Source organism: Macaca thibetana, chromosome 20 (assembly GCF_024542745.1).
Source record: "Macaca thibetana thibetana isolate TM-01 chromosome 20, ASM2454274v1, whole genome shotgun sequence".
Lineage (NCBI taxonomy): Eukaryota > Metazoa > Chordata > Mammalia > Primates > Cercopithecidae > Macaca > Macaca thibetana.
Genome location: NC_065597.1, coordinates 53,622,835 through 53,645,031, shown reverse-complemented (window position 1 = coordinate 53,645,031; position 22,197 = coordinate 53,622,835). Strand labels below are relative to the sequence as shown.

General features: G+C 45.6%; 2 protein-coding genes across 11 annotated transcripts in view; one reads left to right on the top strand and one right to left on the bottom strand.

Annotated features, from left to right (window-relative positions):
- Positions 1–22,197, bottom strand: part of NDUFAB1 (NADH:ubiquinone oxidoreductase subunit AB1) — a 1,133,838-nt gene that overhangs the window by 150,456 nt on the left and 961,185 nt on the right. The window lies entirely within an intron of this gene.
- The window catches only part of CHP2 (calcineurin like EF-hand protein 2), a 256,785-nt gene that overhangs the window by 232,252 nt on the left and 2,336 nt on the right, over positions 1–22,197 (top strand). Inside the window, exons 2-6 of the mRNA XM_050773846.1 lie at positions 20,633–20,709; positions 21,252–21,324; positions 21,439–21,519; positions 21,657–21,787; positions 21,973–22,034. Of these exons, the coding sequence (XP_050629803.1) occupies positions 20,643–20,709; positions 21,252–21,324; positions 21,439–21,519; positions 21,657–21,787; positions 21,973–22,034 (414 nt within the window). The 5' untranslated portion in view covers positions 20,633–20,642. The remainder of the gene's footprint in view (positions 1–20,632; positions 20,710–21,251; positions 21,325–21,438; positions 21,520–21,656; positions 21,788–21,972; positions 22,035–22,197) is intronic.

Below are 22,197 nucleotides of genomic sequence, written 5' to 3'. Positions count from 1 at the left end.
ACCGCAGCACTTTGGGAGGTCGAGGCTGGCAGATCACCTGAGGTCAGGAGTTCAAGACCAGCCTGGCCAACATGGTGAAACCCTGTCATTACCAAAATTACAAAAATTTGCCAGGTGTGGTGGCGGGCGCCTGTAATTCCGGCTACTTAGGAGGCTGAGTTAGGAGAATGGTGTCAACTTGGGAGGCAGGTTGCAGTGAGCCAAGATTGTGCCATTGCACTCCAGCCTGGGTGACAGAGTGAGACTCCGTCTGAAAACGAAACAAAACAAAAAAACCCACTAAAGAGACATTTGTAAGGTCCTCAAGGGTCTGCCTGTGGGTTTTGTCAGAACTCACAGTAGCTCTCTGGACTACGGCCAGAATAGTTCTATTCTGGCAACTCCTCCTTGCAACTCTCGCTCTCTGGCTGACAAGAGGTTTGGCTTTTGTTTTGTTTGTTTTGAGACAGGGTCTTGTTCTGTCACCCAGGCTGGAGTGCAGTGGCACTGCACTCTTGGCTAACTGCAAACTCTGCCTCCTGGGTTCAGGCGATTCTCTTGCCTCAGCCTGCTGAGTAGCTGAAATTACAGGCACCTGCCACCATGCCCTGCTAATTTTTGTATTTTTAATAGAAATGGGGTCTCACCATGTTGGCTAGGCTGGTCTCGAACTCCTGACCTCAGGTGATCCGCCCGCCTCGGCCTCCCAAAGTGCTGGGATTACAGGCGTGAGCCACTGTGCTCAGCCTTGTTTCGTTTTGTTTTTTTTTGAGACAGGGTCTCGCTTTGTGCCATAGGCTGGAGTGCAGTGGGATGATCACACCTCACTCCAGCCTCGACCTGGGCTCAAACCATACTCCTGCTTCAGCCTCCCAAGTAGCCGAGACTACAGGTGCACACCATCAGGCTTGGCTAATTTTTGTGTTATTTTTTGGTAGAGGCAGGGTCTCACTATGTTGCCCAGGCTGATCTTGAACTCCTGGGCTCAAGCAATCCTTCCACCTCGGCCTCCCAAAATGCTGGGATTACAGGCATTAGCCACCATTCCTGGCCAGAGGCTTGGTGTTAAGTCTCTTAGTTACCTGGAGAAAGGGTGAGGGGGAATCTTGGCCTCTAGGGAAGACCCGTTTCCATCCATGGCCTCCTGAGGGGGCATTCATGGTGTTAGGGAAAGTTTGGACTCTGGCCTGATAGTTTCGTTTTTGTTTTTTCTCTTTCACAACTTTGAAAGTTTGCTCTCTTCTCTCTCGAGGCTGGTGTGGCAGAAAGATCTGGGGCTGCTTCCTGCTATATGTGTGTGTGTGTGTGTGTGTGTATGTGGTTTAGAAGGGTTTGGTTCTAAGTAGATCTTTGGAAAATCTTTCCTCATTAAATTTGTGACATTAACCCAGAGGAGTCAATTAAAGGCCCAATGCAAAACCTGCTTCCAGCAGGGGGCAGTAGAGTGTAGCAGTTAAACATGTGGGCTTAGCTTCTGTATTTGGGTTTGAAACTGGCTTCAACCAGTAGTTGCCACGCATTTGTGACTATAAGCCTTTTTCAGTGAGAAAATTTTGAACCTGCACCCTCATATATATATATATACACAAATATATATAATTATTTATAAGTTGTATGCATAATTCTGGTCCTATTTGTTATGTTATAAAACAAAACAAAATTGAAATTAAAAATGAAAAAATAAAATTAACTCTTAAAATGCTTTATTGAGGCATAATTGACTGAATTGCACATATAAAAGAGCATGATTTGAGAAGTTTCGACACACACACATATATATATATATGCCACCACACCCAGCATATAGAGATTTGTCTTTATGTCCTGGATGCTAGTTTTTTTTCTTTTACATTGGATTAATTTTTAAAAATTTAGTTAATTAACTTTTTTTTTTGAAGGAGTCTCGCTCTGTTGCCAGGCTGGAGTGCAGTGGCGCAATCTCGGCTCACTGCAAGCTCTCTGCCTCCAGGGTTCAAGCGATTCTCCCTCCTCAGCCTCCCGAGTAGCTGGGACTACAGGCACCCGCCACTACGCCCAGCAAATTTTTGTATTTTTAGTAGAGATGAGGTTTCCCCATGTTGCAGGATGGTCTCCATCTCCTGATCTCATGATTCACCTGCCTCGACCTCCCAAAGTGCTGGGATTACAGGCCTGAGCCACCGCACCCAGCCTAATTTAATTTTTAAGTAATACATTCACATGGTTTCAAAGCTAACCATATAAAAACGTATAAAGTGTAAACCCTTTAACTGTTGCTCCCTATTCATATAAATGCACCATGCCCTCCCACATTCCGGAATAAGTTTCTTAGGCATCTTCTGGATGTATTTATGCAAATATATACACATATGTATGTATATATAGATATGCACTTTCTTGGTATTCTCTTCTTGTATTCTCCTGTTTTTTTTTTTTTTTGTTTTTTTTTTTTTTTTTTGAGACTGAATCTCACTCAGTCACCCAGGCTGGAGTGCAGTGGTGCGATCTCAGCTCACTGCAAGCTCCGCCTCCCGGGTTCACGCCATTTTCCTGCCTCAGCCTCCCGAGTAGCTGGGACTACAGGCGCCCGCCACCACGCCCGGCTAATTTTTTTTATTTTTAGTAGAGATGGGGTTTCACCATGTTAACCAGGATGGTCTCGATCTCCTGACCTTGTGATCCGCCCGCCTTGGCCTCCCAAAGTGCTGGGATTACAGGCGTGAGCCACTGCACCCGGCCTTTTTTTTTTTTTTTTTTTTTTTTTTTTGACATGGAGTCTCACTGTGTCACCCAGGCTGGAGTGCAGTGGTGTGATCCCGGGTAACTGCAGCCTTTACCTCCCATGCTCAAGCGATTCTCCTGCCTCAGCCTCCCGAGTAGCTGGGATTACAAGTGTGCACCATCAGGCCCAACTAATTTTTGTATTTTTAGTAGAGATGGGGTTTCACCATGTTGGCCAGGCTAGTCTTGAACTCGTGACCTCAAGTGATCCACCTTCCCTGGCCTCCCAAAGTGCTGGGAATACAGGTATGAGCCACCGCACCTGGCCACATTCTGTTGTATTTTTAACAGAAAAGATAGCATATTATTCACAATCATGCATATTGTTCTACAACTAGCTTTTTTCATGTGATATGTCTCGGAGATCTTCCTTTATGAGTTTGTAGAAAGGTTTCTCCCTTCCTTCTTTCCTGCCTTTCTTTCCCTCCCTCCCTCCCTCCCTCCCTCCCTTCTTCCTTCCTTCCTTCCTTCCTTCCTTCCTTCCTTCCTTCCTTCCTTCCTTCCTTCCTTCCTTCCTTCCTTCCTTCCTTCCTTCCTTCCTTCTTTCTCTCTCCCTCCCTCTTTCTTACAGCTTCATTGTGTTTCATGGTACTGTACTTTATTTAACCTGATGGACACTTGGATGGTTTCTGTTGCATTTTTTTCTTTTTTTTTTTTTTTTTGCTAGGTAAAAAACCAACGTTGCATCAAATAACCCTGTGCACACGTCATTTTACAAACATGCAAGTGTTTCTGTAGGGTGAATTCTTAGAAGTTGGATTGCTGAGTCTAGGAGTCCATATAATATATTTGAGATTTTAATGGATAGCATCCACGTGACCTCTGCAGGAGTTATAGCAATGAACACATATCTCTACAGGGAGAAACTGAAATGGGAGTGCCTAGGTCCTGAGAGTCTCACTACCAGTGTATTTTTCCAACTTCAGAATTTTTTTCCTATTCTCAAAAATTAAAAATGGTATCTCCGTGTAATTTTAGTTTGTGTTTCTCTTAAGGCTGAAGTTGAATTAGATGCTTCGTTTTATGTATGTATGTACGTATGTATGTATGTATTTGTTTACTTATTTATTTTTGAGACAGAGTCTTTCTCTATCACCCAGGCTGGAGTGCATTGGTGCAATCTCGTCTCACTGCAACCTTTGCTTCCTGGGTTCAAGTGATTCTCGTGCATTAGCCTCCTGACTAGTTGGGATTATAGGCGTGGGCCACCACATCCAGCTAATTTTTTGTATTTTTAGTAGAGACAGGGTTTTGCTATTTTGGCCAGGCTGGTCTTGAACTCCTGGACTCCGCTGATTGGACCAGGCGTGGACACTTGACCCCAGCTAAGCCAAGTAGATATATTCTCTTTAAAATCTGAATTGACGGCGGGAGCGTTTGGGAACCCTGGAGTTTTAAGGTACTGTAGGATCTGGGTCAGAGTTGACACTGGGGAGCCCAAAGTCAAGGGCAACTCTATTTTGTTTTTTTAGAGATGGGATCTTACTGTCGCCCAAGCTGTTCTCAAACTCCTAGCCTCAAGGGATTCTCCTGCCTCGGCTTCCCAAAGTACTGGGATCACAGGCATGAACCACTGCACCCAGCCCCAAAGTCAAGGGCAAGTCTAAGTTATGGAGGAGACAGACTCTGGGAGCCTTTTAGAGGATACTGACTTACAGAGAAAAAAGAGAAATACCCAGAAAGAGAGAAGCAGAGAGGGAGATGATCTGTGCCGAAAGACAGAGAAGGGGGGGGGGGGGGAGAGAGAGAGAGAGAGAGAGAGAGAGAGAGAGAGACAGAACAAGAGAGAGCCAGAGTGCCAGGTGGCTGGTTAGCTGAACTTCTTGCTCTAGGTTTCCATGAAATTCCTCTGATCCTTATACTAAAATACCTTCTTTGTAATGTATTTCATTTCCTTCAACAAATCCCCAGCATTTGGATGAGAAATATATAGAAGGCATGCATATACATTGCTAGTGGAAGTGTAAAATCATGTAAATACTTTGGAAAACAGTTGGGCATTGTCTCTTCAAGTTGAATATGGCCACTCTCCCTATCTGTGGGTTCTGTATCTGTGGTTTCAACCAACCTTGGATTGAAAATATTTGGGGAAAAAACTCATAACAAATAACAACAATAAAAAATAATACAAAGAGCTCAGGTGCGGTGGCTCAGGCCTGTAATCCCAGCACTTTGGGAGGCCAACGTGGGTGGATCACTTGAGGTCAGGAGTTCGAAACCAGCCTGGCCAACATGGTGAAGCCCTGTCTCTACTAAAAATACAAAAATGAGCTGGGCGTGGTGGCTCATGCTTGTAATTCCAGTTACTTGAGAGGCTGAGGCTGCAGAATCGCTTGAACCTGGGAGGCAGGGCTGCAGTGAGCCAAGATCGTGCCACTACACTCAAGCGACAGAGCCAGACTCTGTCTTTAAAAAACAAACAAACAAACAAACAAATAAAATAAAAAAGCAATCAAGATAAAAATGTGCTTTTTTTTTTTTTTTTTTGACGGTCTCACTCTGTCGCCCAGGCTGGAGTGCAGTGATATGAACATAGCTCACTGTAACCTTAAACTCCTGGTCTCAAGAGCTCAAACAATCGTTTCACCTCGGCTTCTCTAGTCATTGGAACCACAGGTATGCCACCATGCCTGGTCAATTTTAGATTTTTTTTTTGTATGAATGGGGTCTCATTATGTTGCCTGGGCTATTCTTGAACCCCTTGACCTTAAGGGATCTTCCTGCTTCAGCCTCCCAAAGTGCTGGGATTACAAGTGTGAGCCACCATGTCTGGTCTAAAACATGCACTTCTAAGGAATACATATAAAATGAACTAAACATAAATAGGAAAGCAAGCGAATGATGAATATGGGATTCAGGATGATGGCTCCCTACTTGGGGGAACCACGTGGTTAGAGGTTGGCTACTGCCAAGTTCCTGGCTTTTGTTTTGGGTGAGTGGTTTTGTGGATGCTGAATACCTTATTAAAAACTGCTAACTAACAACGTAAAGGCAGGCCATACACAAAACACTGAGAAGAGTATGCCTTGAGCCAAGGGTATTCATTATTATGAATAATCCAATTCTGCGCACCTGATGTTCAAATAAAACAAGAAATCTAAAAGAGAATGATTTTTAACAATCTTTAATAAATTTTATTAGTGGTTAAAGTACAAAACTGTTGACATGTGTTAACTCCTATATCTTCTCCAGTTTGATATTTCATGATGGTTGCTATTGAAAAGCAATGCAGGCTGGGCGAAGTGGCTCACACCTGTAATCCCAGCACTTTAGGAGGCAAGGCAGGCAGATCACTTGAGGTCAGGAGTTAGAAACCAGCCTGGCTAACATGGTGAAACCCCGTCTCTACTAAAAATACAAAAATTAGCGGGATGTGGTGGTGCATGCCTGTAGTCCTGGCTACTCAGGAGGCTGAGGCAGGAGAATTGCTTGAACCCGGGAGATGGAGGTTGCAGTGAGTTGAGATCATGCTATTGCACTCCAGCCTGGGCAACAGAGCAAGACTCTGTCTCAAAAAAAAAAAAAAAAAAAAAAAAAAAAGGCAACGCAGAGTGGTATCAAACAACAGCCATAGTAACAGCTTTCGTTATTTAAGTGCATGCTGTGTACCAGATGTTGTGATAAGCCAATCACGGGCATTTATGTCATTTACTCCTGAACACATTCTTAGGTACCAGCTACTATTTTCCCCCTCCATTTACAATACCGTTAAGGAAACTAAAGTTCAGAGAGATTTAGTGAATTGTCCAAGGCTACATGATATGTGGACCAACACCCTATTAATTACAGGCAATTTTTTTAAATTTTTGTTTTTGAGACAGACTCTCTGTTGCCCAGGCTGCAGTGCAGTGGCATGATCTTGGCTCACTGCAACCTCTGCCTCCTGGATTTAAACAAATCTCGTGCTTCAGCCTCCTATATAGCTGGGATTACAGGTGCACACCACCACGCCCAGCTAATTTTTGTATTTTTAGTAGAGATGAGAGTTCACCATGTTGCCAGGCTGGTCTCTAACTCCTGACCTCAACTAATCTGCCTGCCTCAGCCTCCCAAAGTGCTGGGATTACAGGCTTGAGCCACCACTCCCAGCCAATTACAGATAATTAATACAACAATTATGTACAACATGGAAACATCTTTTCTTTCTTTCTTTCTTTTCTTTTTGGTGTGAGACGGAGTCTTGCTCTGTTGGTCAGGCTGGAGTGCAGTGGTAGGAATCTCCACTCGCTGAAACCTCCACCTCCCAGGTTCAAGTGATTCTCCTGCCTCACCCTCCCCATTATTGGGATTACAGGCATGTGCCACTATGCCTGGCAGCATTGTGTTTTTCGTACAGATGGGGTTTCACCATGTTGGCCAGGCTGGTCTCGAACTCCTGACCTCAGGTGATCTGTCCACTTGACCTCCCAAAGTGCTGGGATTACAGCTGTGAGCCACCATGTTTGGCTGGAAACATCTTTTTTATCCTCAAATACCATTTAGAATCAATACAACTCAATTTGTAGTCCTCCCTCCCCCCCAAAAAAGGATAAATTCCATCCCTATCTCTGTAGAATAAAATTGTACCTGTCATACCTGGAATGATCCCTTATTGATATCAAAGGTTTCTAGGTGTCTCTTCAGTTTCCCTGTCAAGGCACATTGGGAAATTCATGCCTTAATCTCAAGTAACGTCTGTCTTGCCAGGAGTCAGCCAAGGGTGGCCTGCCTGCCAAACCGTGCCTGCTGCCTGTTTTTGTGTGGTCTGTGGGCTAAGATAGTGTTTGCATTTTTTAATGATCAGAAAAAAACAAAAGGAGAATGATATTTTGTGACACATGAGAATTATATGAAATTCAGATTTCAGGGTCTGTAAATAAAGTTGTGTTGGAACTCCCATTCCTTTGCATATTGTCTATGTTACTATCGCCGTGCAAAGCAGAGCTGAGTGGATGTAATACAGACCATACAGCCTGCAAGCTTAAAATATTTACTATCTGTCCCTTTGCAGAAAATGTGGGCTGATCCCTGTCTTATACTAACAAATTCACAAATAGTAGCATATCCATTGCAAAATAACTTCAGGTTTAATATTTTTTTTTTGCTGTTGTTGAGGTAATTGCCATGTGTTTTGTGCCAGGGTTAGAGACACTGAGTACTTTTGGAGGAGATTCTTGGAGTGAATATTTCTTTCTTTCCAAAGAACTAACAAATGCCAGTTCATGAAAACCGTATAGTCACCATAACATTGTGGAATGTTGATAATTGGTTTTGTTTCTAATGCAAACTATTGTATCTATCTATCTATATATTATTTTTTAAGAGACAGGTTTTCTCTCTGTAACCCAGGCTGGAGTACAGTAGCATGATCATAGTTCACTGCAGCCTTGACCTCCTGGGCTCAAGTGATCCTCCCACTTTAGCCTCCCAAGTAGCCGGGACTACAGGTGCACACCACCATGCCCGGCTAATTTTTAAACATTTTTTGTAGAGATGAGGTCTTGCTATGTTACCCAGACTGGCCTTGAACTCCTGGCCTCAAGCAATCCTCCCTCTTTGGCCTCCCAAAGTGCTGGGACTACAGGTGTGAGCCACCACACCAGGCTCATATCACAGCTCTTAAGATGGTGCCTGGCATAGAGTAGGTGCTTGGTAAATCTTTGTTGAATAAATAAACGACTGAATGTATTTAATGTCTACCTCCTCCATCGGACTCAGTTCTATGGGTCTGGGACTCTGTCTCTTTTGTCCATTGCTCTAATCTCAGCATCCAGCACATTCCCCTTCCATACATGTTTCTTAAATGAATAAGTAGAAAGAACAGAGTTGAGGACCTGCCCTTTATGTCCACCAGAGGATGGCGACATAGTTGCTTTTTCTCCTTTCTATCCTCTCACTCCTCCTCCCTTTCCCCACCCGTTTTGTTCTTCTCTTCCACTCCGCTTCTTTCCCCGCCCTTTTTCTTTTTCTGCAGGGGATGACCTGGTTTTAGTTTTCGGTCTTGCTGCTAATTGTCACTGTCTCTGAACCCTTTGACTCACCCTCTGCTTTAATTGGTCTGAGATTGGGCTCCCATATCTCGTATTTTTTAAACATACCAGGTGATTCTCGTGTTGCACATTTTTCTTGCTCATGATTGCTTTTTACATGAGCGTGTAAGGAAACCTCCGCAAATGAGGGGCAAGGGAAGGTCTTTTGGGAGAGACTTTTGGAAAAGATTCCTTTTTCTTAGGAAGCATCCCTATATCTTTTATTTTCTGTTTTCCTTTTCTTTTTTCTTTTTTTTTTCTTTCTTCTTTTTTCTTTTTCTTTTTGATGGAATCTTGCTCTGTGGCCAGGCTGGAGTGCAGTGGTGTGATGTCAGCTCACTGCAACGTCTGCCCTCCAGGTTCAAGTGTCTCAGTCTCCCAAGTAACTGGGATTACAGGTGCCTGCCACCACGCTGTTCTGTGCGGGAAACGCACAAAGGGAAAAGAAAAGACACACACAGTACCTTTAAGGGTAAACAACCTTTACCCCACATGAATGGCAATGCAGATATTATAAGCAAATGATATAATAAGCAAATTGATATAATAAGCAAATTGCAATGGGAAGAAGAGAAGGGAAAAGATACATGTATTTACACTCACCAGACTATGGAGGATTCATCACCAGACCGGGAAGCAACAGCCTGGGCTCCAGTGTTGGCCACCCGTCTATGCACAGACGAGTAGAGGTCTCAAGAAGCTTCGGTGCAGTCTGGGACCCTATCTCTTTTTGTAACGAGCTGTTTGGCATGAGGCCCAGTCACGAGGGCCCTTCGCAACTTGACTCAAGGAACACAGAAAGATCAACTTGTTTTTGCGATTGTCTGTTGTTTTTCGATAACTAACATGTAAGATTAGATTGAAATAGAGATTTTTCCGAAACAGCGCTGGATGAATGCATCAAGGGGCTCATACAACCTGTTCTGGGACTTGGCGGCCATTGTTTGTGTCCACTTTCAACTGAGTTCAAATGCAATATTTAACTTTTCCTCCACACACGCCTGGCTAATTTTTGTATTTTTAGTAGAGGGAGGGTTTTGCCGTGTTGGCCATGCTGGTCTCGAACTCCTGACCAAAAGTGTTCTGTGCGCCTCAGCCTCCCAAAGTGTTGGGATTACAGGAGTGAGTCATTGTGCCCAGCCTCCTTTTATATTTTCTTGCATATGTATGAACAACTCTGGAAGATGCACAAAAAAAGAAGGGGCAACAGTGGTTCCAATAGGAATGAGGATTGGTAAACAGGATGCGAAAAAGGAGACTTCACCTCCCCCACCACAAGGGTGAGTGTAAGACCCCAGCTAGCCCTTCAGTGATGGATTTAGAGGTGGGTATGTGAGTTCCTTTTCAGGGACTCTTTCGATCCTGAGGGAGAGAGAGAGACACTTCTTACTCTCTGAGATCCAAGGAACTGAGGACCAGTTTCGCCTGGAGATGTTGGGTACCATCTTTATAGGCAGGTGGAGAGTCTGTCTGAAGATGAGAAAAGCACAGCCAATGGAGAAAGAAAGTGAGACAGCAACCTGATGGTGTTGTTTGAACACCTGGATCTAGCTGCGCCTGAGGTCCATCCCCCTAGAATTCCCTTTGACTTGAGCTCATCCGTGCTCTCCTTTCTTTGATCTAGGTTGAGGTTGGTTTCTGCCTCTGGAACCCAAAAGTTTCCTAACTTAAGAACCACTGGCCATTGTGAAATGATTTCACTTCTTTAGAAAGCTGTCAGGCTGCCCTGTGGAGAATAGACAGGGGAAGAGAGAGGGCAAGGGAAGGGAAGGGAAGGGAAGGGAAGGGATAATGTTTGGGGGTGGTTTTTTGTTGTTGTTGTTGAGACAGAGTCTCGCTCTGTCGCCCAGGCTGGAGTTTAGCGGTGTGATCTCAGCTCACTGCAACCTCCGCCTCCCGGGTTCAAGTGATTCTCCTGCTTCAGCCTCCCGAGTAGCTGGGATTACAGGTGTGCACCACCACGCCTGGCTAATTTTTTGTATCTTTAGTAGAGATGGAGTTTCACCACATTGGCCAGGTTGGTCTCAAACTCCTGACCTTGTGATCTGCCTGCCTCGGCCTCCCAAAGTGCTAGGTTTACAGATGTGAACCACCGTGCCCGGCCGGCCTTGGAGGTGTTCTTAAACCCAATTTAGATGTCTAATAGGCACCTCACCTGGAATGCATCTGCTGTGGTCTGAATGTTCATGTTCCCTCAGCAAAACTCATATGTTGAAGTCTAATCCCCAATGTGGTGTTATCAGGAGGTGGAGCTTTGGGGAGGTAATTAGGTTGTGAAGGTGGAGTGCTCGTGAATGAGACTTTTGCCCTTATAAAAAAGACCCGAGGAAGCTGTTAGTTATTTCCACTGTTGGCTGTTATGAATAATGCTGCTGTAAACATCCGTGTACAAGTTTTTGTGTGACTATATGTTTTTATTTCTTTCTATATACCTAAGAGGGAATTGCTGGGTCAGCCAGGTCATTCTTGCACTGTTCCTGTGACGACTCCTGCTGTCAAGCTCCCCCAAAACTGTCCTAGTTCATGCTTTTTGCAAACCTGATTCTCCAGTCTTCTTCGTAAAAAACCAGTTTGTTTTAGTTCAGGGATTCCTTTCCTTCCCAGATGGGCAAAGTTCTGAAGATCTAGAAGAATTATGACTTGGTACTACTGGGATATGGCCAGTTTTTTTTTGTGTTGCCATCCTATTAGGCCTTGAGGCACTCTGGACAGTATGCCCCACTGGGTTCTGGTTTATACCAGTCTTGATGCAAAATTCTAGCTTTCCTGGAGAGCTCTGAAGAGAAAACATATCAGTCTTTTACTGAGTACAGCCCTACAGAGAATGCAACTCTTAATGGAACCAACGCCACCACTGCCCTGTAGCACCCAGCTTGGCATTAGTAAGTGAAAGGGAGATGGATGTTTTCAGTCCTCATTTGGAAAACCACATTATACACATGATCCCAGAAATTACCATAATTGTTCATATTTGAGCCATAAACTACAAGTTATGGATTTTGTATTGACTTTTATTACCAGGCACTGGTGTTCTTTACTGAGCTGAAAACCCACACACCTGATTTTCCTCCTGTCACTGGCCATTTTTTCTCAGGCTCCTTGGGCAACTCCTTCTCCTCTTCCCAACTTTTTGATGTTGGAGGGTCATCAGTACTTAATCCTAGGACTTCTCTCTTCACTGACATCCCAGGTGATCTTGTCCAGTCCCATAGTTTTAATACCAACTATACAATGATAACGCCCACATGTATATAGCCTTGTCAATTCACCAAGAAGAGATGACAATTATAAACATATGTGCACCAAACAACAGAGCCCCAAAATCTATGAAGCAAATATTGGCAGTATTGAAGGGAGAAAGAGACAGCTCTACAATAATGGTTAGAGACCTCAATGCCCCACTTTCAAAATTGAATAGAACATCTAGACAAAATAATCAATAAGTAAATAGGGAGCTTGAGCAACACTACAAACCTACTAGAACTAACAGACATATATAAAATACATAAAACAGGCTATCCAACAACAGCAGAACATACATTCTTCTCAAGTGCACATGGAACATTCTCCAGAATAATACATATGTTAAACCACAAAATAAGTCTCAATGTATTTAAAAATACTGAGATCATACAATGTATCTTTTCTGCAATAGAATGCAATTAGCAATCAACAAAAGAAGGAGAAGTATAAAATCCACAAATATGTAGAAATTAAACAACACACTCTTAAACAACAATCAATGAAGAAGTTATAAGGAAATTAGAAAATACTTTGAGACAAATGAAAACAAAAACACAACTTACAAAATATATAGCTCTTGTTCCAACTTCTCTCTTGAAGCCGATACTCCTATATACAATAATCTACTTCATATCTTTATTGGAATGTGTAACAGGGAGCTCAAGGATTTTTAAAAAACTCTCCCCTTGAAATGTGCTCCTTCTGCTCTCTTCACCATCTTAGCAAATGGCAACTTCCAGTTGTTTAGGACCAAAATCTTGGAGTCATCCTTGATTTCTTTCTCTCACAGCCTACATTCCATATATAAACAAATCTTGCGGGCTGTTCTTTCAAAATAGGATCCATATTTGACCATTTCTCACCACTCCACTGCTGGCACCCTCGTCCAATCCACCATCATCTTTCACCTTAATTATTGCAATAGTCTCCCAGCTTTCATCTTGCCCAGTGAAGTCTACATACAGCAGCCAGTGTGATTCTTGTGATGCTATTAAAACAGAAATTGGAGCCAGGCACCGTGACTCACTCCCCAAATCCCAACACTTTGAGAGGCTGGGGCAGGAGGATTGCTTGAGGCCAGGAATTCAAAATCAACTTGGGCAACATAACAAGACACAATTTCTACAAAAAATAAGAAAATTAGCTGGGTGTGGTGGTGTGCACCTGTAGTCCTAGCTACCCAGGAGGCTGAGACAGGAGGATTACTTGAGCCCAGGAGTTTGAGGCTGCAAGTGAGCTGAGAAGATTCCACTGCACTCCTGCCTGAATGACAGAGTGAAATCCCATCTCTAACACAATAACAACAGTGAAACAGAAATTGCATTATCTCATTCTCCAAAGCGGGCGGATCACGAGGTCAGAAGATCGAGACCATCCTGGCTAACACTGTGAAACCCCATCTCTACTAAAAATACAAAAAATTAGCCGGGCGTGGTGGCGGGTGCCTATAGTCGCAGCTACTCGGGAGGCTGAGGCAGGAGAATGGTGTGAACCTGGGAGGTGGAGCTTGCAGTGAGCCGAGATAGCGCCACTGCACTCCAGCCTGGGTGACTGGAGCGAGACTCCGTCTCAGAAAACAAAACAAACAAACAAAAAAAAACCCTACTACTGTGTCCTATCACACTCTTGGTCTAAAAGACCCTACAAGATGACTCTTGCTTGCTTGTTTTGAACACGTCAAAGATAGTAATAGTCCCTTGTTTCAGTTTGTATTTTAGACTTTGTATGGTTAAGGATCTTTTTATCTTTATTGGCCATTTCTCTTTTACATCTTATCCCAATTATTTTTCCTATTGGCTTGTCTTTTATCTTTTACATATACCTATTTTTATGTATGTACATGTGTATATATACATATGTGTATATATACATATGTGTGTATATATATACATAGCCATATAAGGGTTTTAATTTTCATGTAGCTCAAATTTGTCAAACTTTTAATTAATGAATTAATTGAGACAGGGTCTCACTCTATTACTCAGGCTGGAGTGCAGTGGTATGATCATAGCTCACTGCAGCCTCAAACTCTCTGGCTTAAGTGATCCTCCTGCCTCAGCCTCCCGAGTAGCTGAAACTACAGGCGAGTGCCAGCATCCTCGGCTAATTTTTGTACTTTTTGTAGAGACAGGGTCTCCCCATGTTGCCCAGGCTGATCTAGAACTCTTGGGCTCAAGTGATCCACTCTCCTTGGCTTCCCAGAGTACTGGGATTACAGGTGTGAGCCACTGCGCCTGGCCATGTCAATCTTTTCTTTACGATTTCTTTGTTCTGTTTCATGTTTAGAAGACCGTCTTCTGTTTAATATTATAAGAACAGCTACCCAAGATTTTTTCTAGAATTACGTGGTTTCATTTTGCATTTAAATCTCTATTCTATCTGGAATTTATTATATTTTGGTATAAAAAGGTAGAGTACAGCCTTATTTTTTTCTCCCAAAAGACAGAGGACCCAAATGACATTTTCGAATGTCACTAATTTGAAATGTTACTTTTATCAAATGCCAAATTCCCATATATATTTGGGTCTATTTCTGACTTTCTCCCTTCCTTCCTTCCTTCCTTCCTCCCCCCTCCCACCCTTCCTCCTCCTCCTGCTCCTCCTCCTTCTTCTGCTTCTGCTTCTGCTTCTTTCTTTTCCTTTCCTTCCTTCCCTCCTTCCTTCCTTCCTTCCTACCTTCCTTCCTTCCTTCCTTCCTTCCTCCCTCCTTCTTCCTTTCTTCCTTTCTTTCCTTCTTCTTTCTTTCTTTTACATGGGAAAGGGTCTGGCTCTGTTATCCGGGCTGGAGTGCAGTGGCGCGATCTCGGCTCACTGCAACCTCCACCTCCTGGGCTAAGAATTCTCCTGCCTCAGCCTCCTGAGTAGCTGGAACTACAGGCTGTGCACCATCATGCCCAGCTAATTTTTATAGTTTTTATAGAGACAGGGGTTTGCCATGTTGCCCAGGCTGGTCTTGAACTCCTGGGCTCAAGTGATCCACCTGCTTCAGCCTCCCAAAGTGTGCCGGGATTACAGGTGTGAGCCACTACACAAGGCCTCTTGTCTGTATTATTATTATTATTTTTTGAGATAGAATCTCGCTCTGTTGCCAGGCTGGGGTGCAGTGGTGTGATCTCAGCTCACTGCAACCTCTGCCTCCCGGGTTCAAGCAAGCAATTCTCCTGCCTCAGCCTCCTGAGTAGCTGGGATTACACACACTCACAACCACACCTGGATAGTTTTTATATTTTTAGTACAGACGGGGTTTCACCATGTTGGCCCGGTTGGTCTCGAACTCCTGACCTCATGATCCGCCTGCCTCAGCCTCCCAAAGTGCTGGGATTACCACACCTGGCCCTTTATTCTTGTTTCTTACCTCTCTATTCCTGGTAGAGGAATTCGTATTTCCCTGATGACTAATGATGTTGATGTCACCCACCCTCATTACTTTTTGTCCAAGAGTTTTCCTGGCTATTCTCTTTTTAATTTTTAATTTTTTTGTTTGCTTACTTTTTTTCTTTCAAAATTTTTTTGTTTTATAGTTTGTTTTTAAGAAGACAAGAAGATCCCTCTGTAGGTTCACCTACAGAAATCTTGTTGCAACTTTTATTTCCTCTAGAGAGTCAAGTTTGACTGTCTTCTCTGTGCTGTTCTCTTTTAAAAAAAGTTTTAATGAGATGTAATTCACATACCATACAATTTGCCTATTTAAAGCATACAATGCAATAGATTTTATTACATTCACAGATACGTGCAACCAAACTCTCACCAGAGTCGATTGTAGAACATAGTCATCACCTCAAAAAGAAATCCTGGGACCAGGTGCGGTGGCTCACACCTGTAATCCCAGCACTTTGGGAAGCAGAGGCGGGTGGATCACTTGAGCCCAGGATAGCCTGGGGAGCAAAGTGAGATCTCATCTCTGGGGGGGGGTGGGGAAAGACCTGTTTAGATGGCATGAGCCTATAGTCCTAGCTACTCAGGAGGCTGAGGTGGGAGGATCATCTGAGCCCAGGAAGTTGAGGCTGTGGTGAGCCATGATCACTCCACTGAACTCCATCCTGGGTGACAGAAGGAGACCCTGTCTCAAGGGAAAAAAAAGAAAAAATAAGAAACCCTGTACACTTTAGCTATCATCCCTGACTCCCACCTACCTCCTTTAGCCCTTGGCAATCACTAATCTACTTTCTGTCCCTACAGGTTTGCCTATTCTTAACATTTCATGTAAGTGCAATCATATAATACGTGATCTTTTGTGACTGGTTTATTTTACTTAGCATAGTGTTTTCAAGATTCTTCTATGTTGTGGCATATATAATACTTCATTACTTTTTATGGCCAAATGATATTCCTTTGTATCAATATGCCATGTTTTACTTATGCATTCATCAGTCAAACATTTGGCTTATTTCTTTTTGGCTATTATGAATAGTGTCGCTATGAACATTCACTAAAGATTTTTGTTTGAGCCCCTATTTTCTTTCTTTCTTTCTTTCCTTCCTTCCTTCCTTCCTTCCTTCCTTCCTTCCTTCCTTCCTTCCTTGGCCTGAGTTTCGTTCTGTTGCCCAGGTTGGAGTGCAGTGGCGCAATCTCGGCTCACTGCAACCTCCACCTCCTGGGTTCAACTGATTCTCCTGCTTCAACCTCCCAAGTAGCTGGGATTAGAGACACGTGCCACCATGCTGGCTAATTTTTTTGTGTTTTTAGCAGAGACGGTGTTTCATTATGTTGGCCAGGCTGGTCTTGAACTCCTGACCTCAAGTGATCTGCCTGCCTCCGCCTCCCAAAGAGCTGGGATTAGAGGTGTGAGCCACTGTGCCCGGCCTAAGCCCCTATTTTCAATTCTTTTGGGTGTATACCTAGGAGCAGAATTGCTGGATCACATGATAACTTTGTTTAATGTATTGAGAAACTTTCAAACTATTTTCCACAGCAACTGCACCGTTTTACATTTCCACCAGCAATGAATGAGGCTTCCAAGTTCTTCATAGCCTCATTAAGACTTGTTTTTGTTTGTTTTAGTTCCAGCCATCCTAGTGAGTATGAAGTGATATTTCATTGTGGTTGGTTTGTATTTCCCTGATGACGAATGATGTGGGGAATCTTTTCATGTACTTATTTGCTAAACATATATATTTTTTGGAGAAATGTCTATTCAAGTCCTTTGCCCATTTAAAAAAGTTGGGTCATTTATCTTTTTATTATTGAGTGCTAATTGTTCTGTATTTTCCTGACTATTCCTGGATGTTCATTTTTCTAGTTGAACCTTCAAGAATGACTAGCAGCCAGGCGTGGTGGCTCACGCCTATAATCCTAGCACTTTGGGAGGCTGAAGAGGGCAGATCACTTGAGGTCAGGAGTTCGAGACCAGCCTGGCCAACATGGTGAAACCCCGTCTCTACTAAAAATACAAAAATTAGCCAGGTGTGGTGGTGCATACCTGTAATCCCAGCTACTAGGGAGGCTGAGGCAGGTGAATCGCTTGAGGCCAGGAGGCAGAGGTTGCAGTGATCTGAGATGGCGCACTGTGCTCCAGCCTGGGCAACAGAGTGAGACTCTGTCTCAAAAAATTAAAAAAGAAAAAAAAAATCACTAGCAACTTTTACATAGCCAAAAAGCAAAAACCAAATATTCACCCTGACTCTAGTCTAACAGATTCTGCAGATAAAATTTTCCTCAAAGCATCTTCCTGCTTAAATGACCTGAAAAAACCGTGAAGTTGATTTAAATCTCACTTGTGTACATGAAACAGAAATGAGCTCTAGCATAGCCTGCTCTCTCTCTGTTTTGTTTTGTTTTTTTGTTTTGTTTTGTTTTGTTTTGTTTTTTGAGATGGAGTCTTGCTCTGTTACCCAGGGTGAAGTGCAGTGGTGTGATCTTGGCTCACTGCAACATCTGCCTTCTGGGTTCAAGCGATTCTCCTGCCTCAGCCTCCCAAATAGCTGGGATTACAGGCTCCCACCACCACACCCAGCTAATATTTTGTATTTTTAGTAGATACAGGGTTTCACCATGTTAGCCAGGATGGTTTTGATGTCCTGACCTCGTGATCTGCCCGCCTTCGCCTCCCAAAGTGTTCAGATGATAGGCGTGAACCACCACACCTGGCCCAGCCCTCTCTTAAAAGCTTGTGTGTGATATGCGCATGGGAGTTCCTAATTACTCTCCAGCCTAATTTCCTTTGGTGTAGCACTGACTCCAAGATTAAGGCTGCAGAAGCCCTTTCCAAGATCAGCATCCCAAGCTGGCCTGACATGCTTATCCCAGCTTCTTAGGGGCTCTCATCTCCTCCTGGGTTCAGAACTGAACCCAAACTACATGCACAGCCTGACTCACAGCTGTGGGTTGCAATGATTGCTGGGCTTCATTAGGGAGGAGTGTGGTTTCCCGCATGCTTAGTCTTTGGGGGGAGTCTGAAAGAGAATCAAGCACTCCTCATGCCAGTTGCTTAATCCTTGGGGGTATCTGAAAGGGAAGCAAGCACTTCTTAGATCAATATTTTCAAGGCTCATCTGATGCAGGCCTCTGCCTGGGGCTGGAGGAGAGACTGTTTCTCCAGCTGCTCTCTCTCCAGGGGGGATATGAACTTAAGTCCTTGTAATGAACTCCTTGCATGTTTTCCCCCTGGGAAATTTGTGTATGTAAGTGCAATTATGATGGGGGAAAGGGTTTAAAGATAGTTTCAAAAGTGGACACTTCTGGTGTTTGTCCAGAAGTGTTTCTCAACCTGTTTTTTTTTTTTTCATTATCAATACCTCCCCGAGTCTTTTTAATTTCCCCACCCTCACCCCTCACCCATGAAATTTTCTTTTCTTTTCTTGTTTTTGTTTTTTTTAAACCAAGTTTCGATCTCATTGCCCAGGCTGGAGAGCAATGGCGCGATCTCGGCTCACCTCAATCTCTACCTGCCGGGTTCAAGCGATTCTCCTGCCTCAGCCTCCCGAATAGCTGGAATTACAGGCATGCACCACCACGTCCAGCTAGTTTTGTTTTTTTAGTAGAGACGGGGTTTCTCCATGTTGGTCAGGCTGGTCTTGAACTCCCGACCTCAGGTGATCTGCCCGTCTTGGCCTCCCAAAGTGCTGGGATTACAGTCATGAGCCACCGTGCCCGACCTCTTTTCTTTTCTTTTCTTTTCTTTTTTTCTTTCCTTTTTGAGACAGGTTCTCACTCTGTCACCCAGGCTGGAGTGTAATGGCGCGATCATGGCTCACTGCAGCCTCAACCTCCTAAGCTCAAGTAATCCTCCTGTCTCAGACTCCCAAGTAGGTGGGACCATAGGCATGCTCCACGACACCTGGTTAATTTTTTTTTTTTTTTTGTAGAGATAAGGTCTCACTATGTTGCTTAGGCTGGTCTTGAGCTCCTGGGCTCAAGCAATCCTCCTGCCTCTCCCTCCCAAAGTACTGGGATTACAGGCATGAGCCACCACATCTGCCCTGAAATTTCAATATCACAGCTATATTGTATATCTGTTTATGTGCTGTATGTATGCTGTGCTTTACACATAAAAATTTTGTTTTATTTTTTGCCCCGTTGGGGTGTGATAGAGATCGCACTGAGAATGCACGCTTTACATGATTAGTTCACAACTTGCCCCTGGCAGCCTCCATCACATAAAATCAGAAGAAGGCAGCCCAGCAGGGCCTACAAGGAATGTGTGAACGGATGCACATAAAGTGCTTAGCAAAGCGTGGTAAACAAGAGCCCTTGTTGTTGTCATTCTTGCTTTAAGCCCAGTCCCAGTGATGTCTGTAACCCTCTCTGGGGCCAAGGAGTCCCCTGGCTCTGGAGGGCCGGCCAGAGGACTAAGTATTCCCAGTCTGGAGCTCTAGGGGGTCAGTAGGTACCTAAGGGAGTGAACTGGGCTTGGAGGGACTGTGGCCAGAAGACAGCTCTGGGCCTGGTGGTGACAGAACTTCTGATTTCTCAGGAAAAGCCAAGAATATGGATTTTGGGTTAAATCTCCTGAATTTTAAGCATTGGCTCAATTAAACAACGATAAGGCAATGTGGACCGAACAAAAGGGATGAAACCAAGATTTACTGACTTTCCCAGAGTCAGGGGCACGGCTGGGATTCCAATAAGGACTCCCAAACCAGTGCTCTTTTTACTTAACCTAACGCACACCCTTCATCTCACCGCCCCTCCCCACTTCTCTGTCTTCGGGAGTCCTTCGACGCCTCTCCCCGCTCCCCGAGGATTTCCTCCCCACAGGCCACCCGCCTTCCAGCAGGGCGTGGTCTCTACAGAGGAGGTCAGATCTCCCAGGCTTCGACGCCGCCGGGGGAGCGCCCTGAGGTTGGGAGCGCCCGGGCGCGCGAAGGAGGTGGTGGCTCAGGAGTCGGGGCAGACCGTGGGAACCGGCCCCGGGGGGCGTGGAAAGGCGGGGCGCGGGACTCGACCAGCCTCTCCCACGCCGATGGCAAAATCTCGGAACTGAAACAGCCAGTTGTTCGCAGCTTCCCTCTGACCCGCCACCCTGGACATTGTTTTCCATTCGCCCGGGTCGCGGGTGGGAGGCGAGGCACGCCGGGGTTCTGGAGCTTGGCCGCGCGCCAGGCTTGTGGCCTTCGTCCCCTGGGGCCACTGGGGCGGCAACGCCTCTCCGGCAGGAGGAGAGAACGCGTGGGTCTGGGTGGCTGCTCCGGCCCTCCCGCCTCCAGCTCGGCCATGGGGTCGCGCAGCTCCCACGCCGCGGTCATTCCCGACGCGGACAGTATTCGGCGAGAGACCGGCTGTGAGTGCGCCTGCACCGGCGGCTGCGGAGGGGACCGGGCGAACTCAGGCGTCCGGGGCTAGGGAAGGGGTTGAGTTGAAGGATGGACGAACTTACAAGTCTGGGGTCTGGGGCTCCCCGGAGCTGGAAGACCAAGACCCCAGTGCCTGGGATCTCTGGGCTCGGGGCGGGTTAACCTAGGGGTCCCAGCCTCCAAGTTTGGGGAGGATCCGGGTTCACGGGATTGGAGTCCGGAGAAATCCAGGCACCCAGGTGTCCTCGAGCCCGGATACAAGCTGAAGGCAGAGCTGACGGCGGATGGAAGGGATGGCTTTGGTACTTTGGTTTTCGGGAGGTTGCGAGCCGCCCAGGTCTCCAACCTGGATCTTCGCGGGGTCGCGTCACTCTCCCTCCACCCCGGCCAGCTTCACCCCTGATTCCCCAGGATGATCGCCCCTTCCAGCCAGCCCCCGCTGTCCCTGGTCCATCTTCCCGGCCGATTGGGGCGGGTTTCTGGAGCGGGTCCCGCAGCGTCACACACCACCCCTTTCTCCTTCCCGCAGTCTCCCAAGCTAGCCTGCTCCGCCTGCACCACCGGTTCCGGGCACTGGACAGGAACAAGAAGGGCTACCTGAGGTGAGGGGGGAGCTGACCTCATGACTTCTGTCCTCTGTCTCTCTGACTCCGTGTCCCTCTTTGACTCTCCATCTGGCATCTCTGCCTTACCCTCTTTGAACTTTGGCTTTGCAGCCGCATGGATCTCCAGCAGATAGGGGCGCTGGCCGTGAACCCCCTGGGAGACCGCATTATAGAAAGCTTCTTCCCCGATGGGTGAGGCCTGCTGGGCATCGGGAGGTGGAGGCGGGAAAACCGGCGTGTGAGTGGGTGGGAGGGGAGTTTCGAGATTGAGGCAGAGTGATGACCAAGGTGACCACCACCTCTTTCCATTCTGCCCCCTGTCTCCCCAGGAGCCAGCAAGTTGATTTCCCAGGCTTTGTCAGGGTCCTGGCTCATTTTCGCCCTGTAGAAGATGAGGACACAGAAACCCAAGACCCCAAGAAACCCGAACCTCTCAACAGCAGAAGGAACAAACTTCACTGTGAGTTTGTGAGGACCTGCCCAAGTGAGAACGCAGATGTACCTACACCAGGGGACAGGCTCCAGGAAGCTCCCACTCCCTTCCTGAGCCCATTGACAACCTCCCCCCCTCCTCCAGGGTGGCCTTCTGCTGGAAGAGAGCCAGGGAAGACCTACCTTCCTTTCCCCCTCCCACCCTCTCCGCAGATGCATTTCAGCTCTATGACCTGGATCGTGATGGGAAGATCTCCAGGCATGAGATGCTGCAGGTTGGCAGAAAGCGAGAGCAAGAGATGTGATGTGTGAAGGACGGGATGGTTAAATGCAATGGTGTGAGAGATAGGGTGGCATGATTGGGGAACTGGGGCGCAGATAATTGGGGTATTCATTGGGAAATGGGAATGGGTGGAGTTGGAGTGTGGGTTTGTTGGG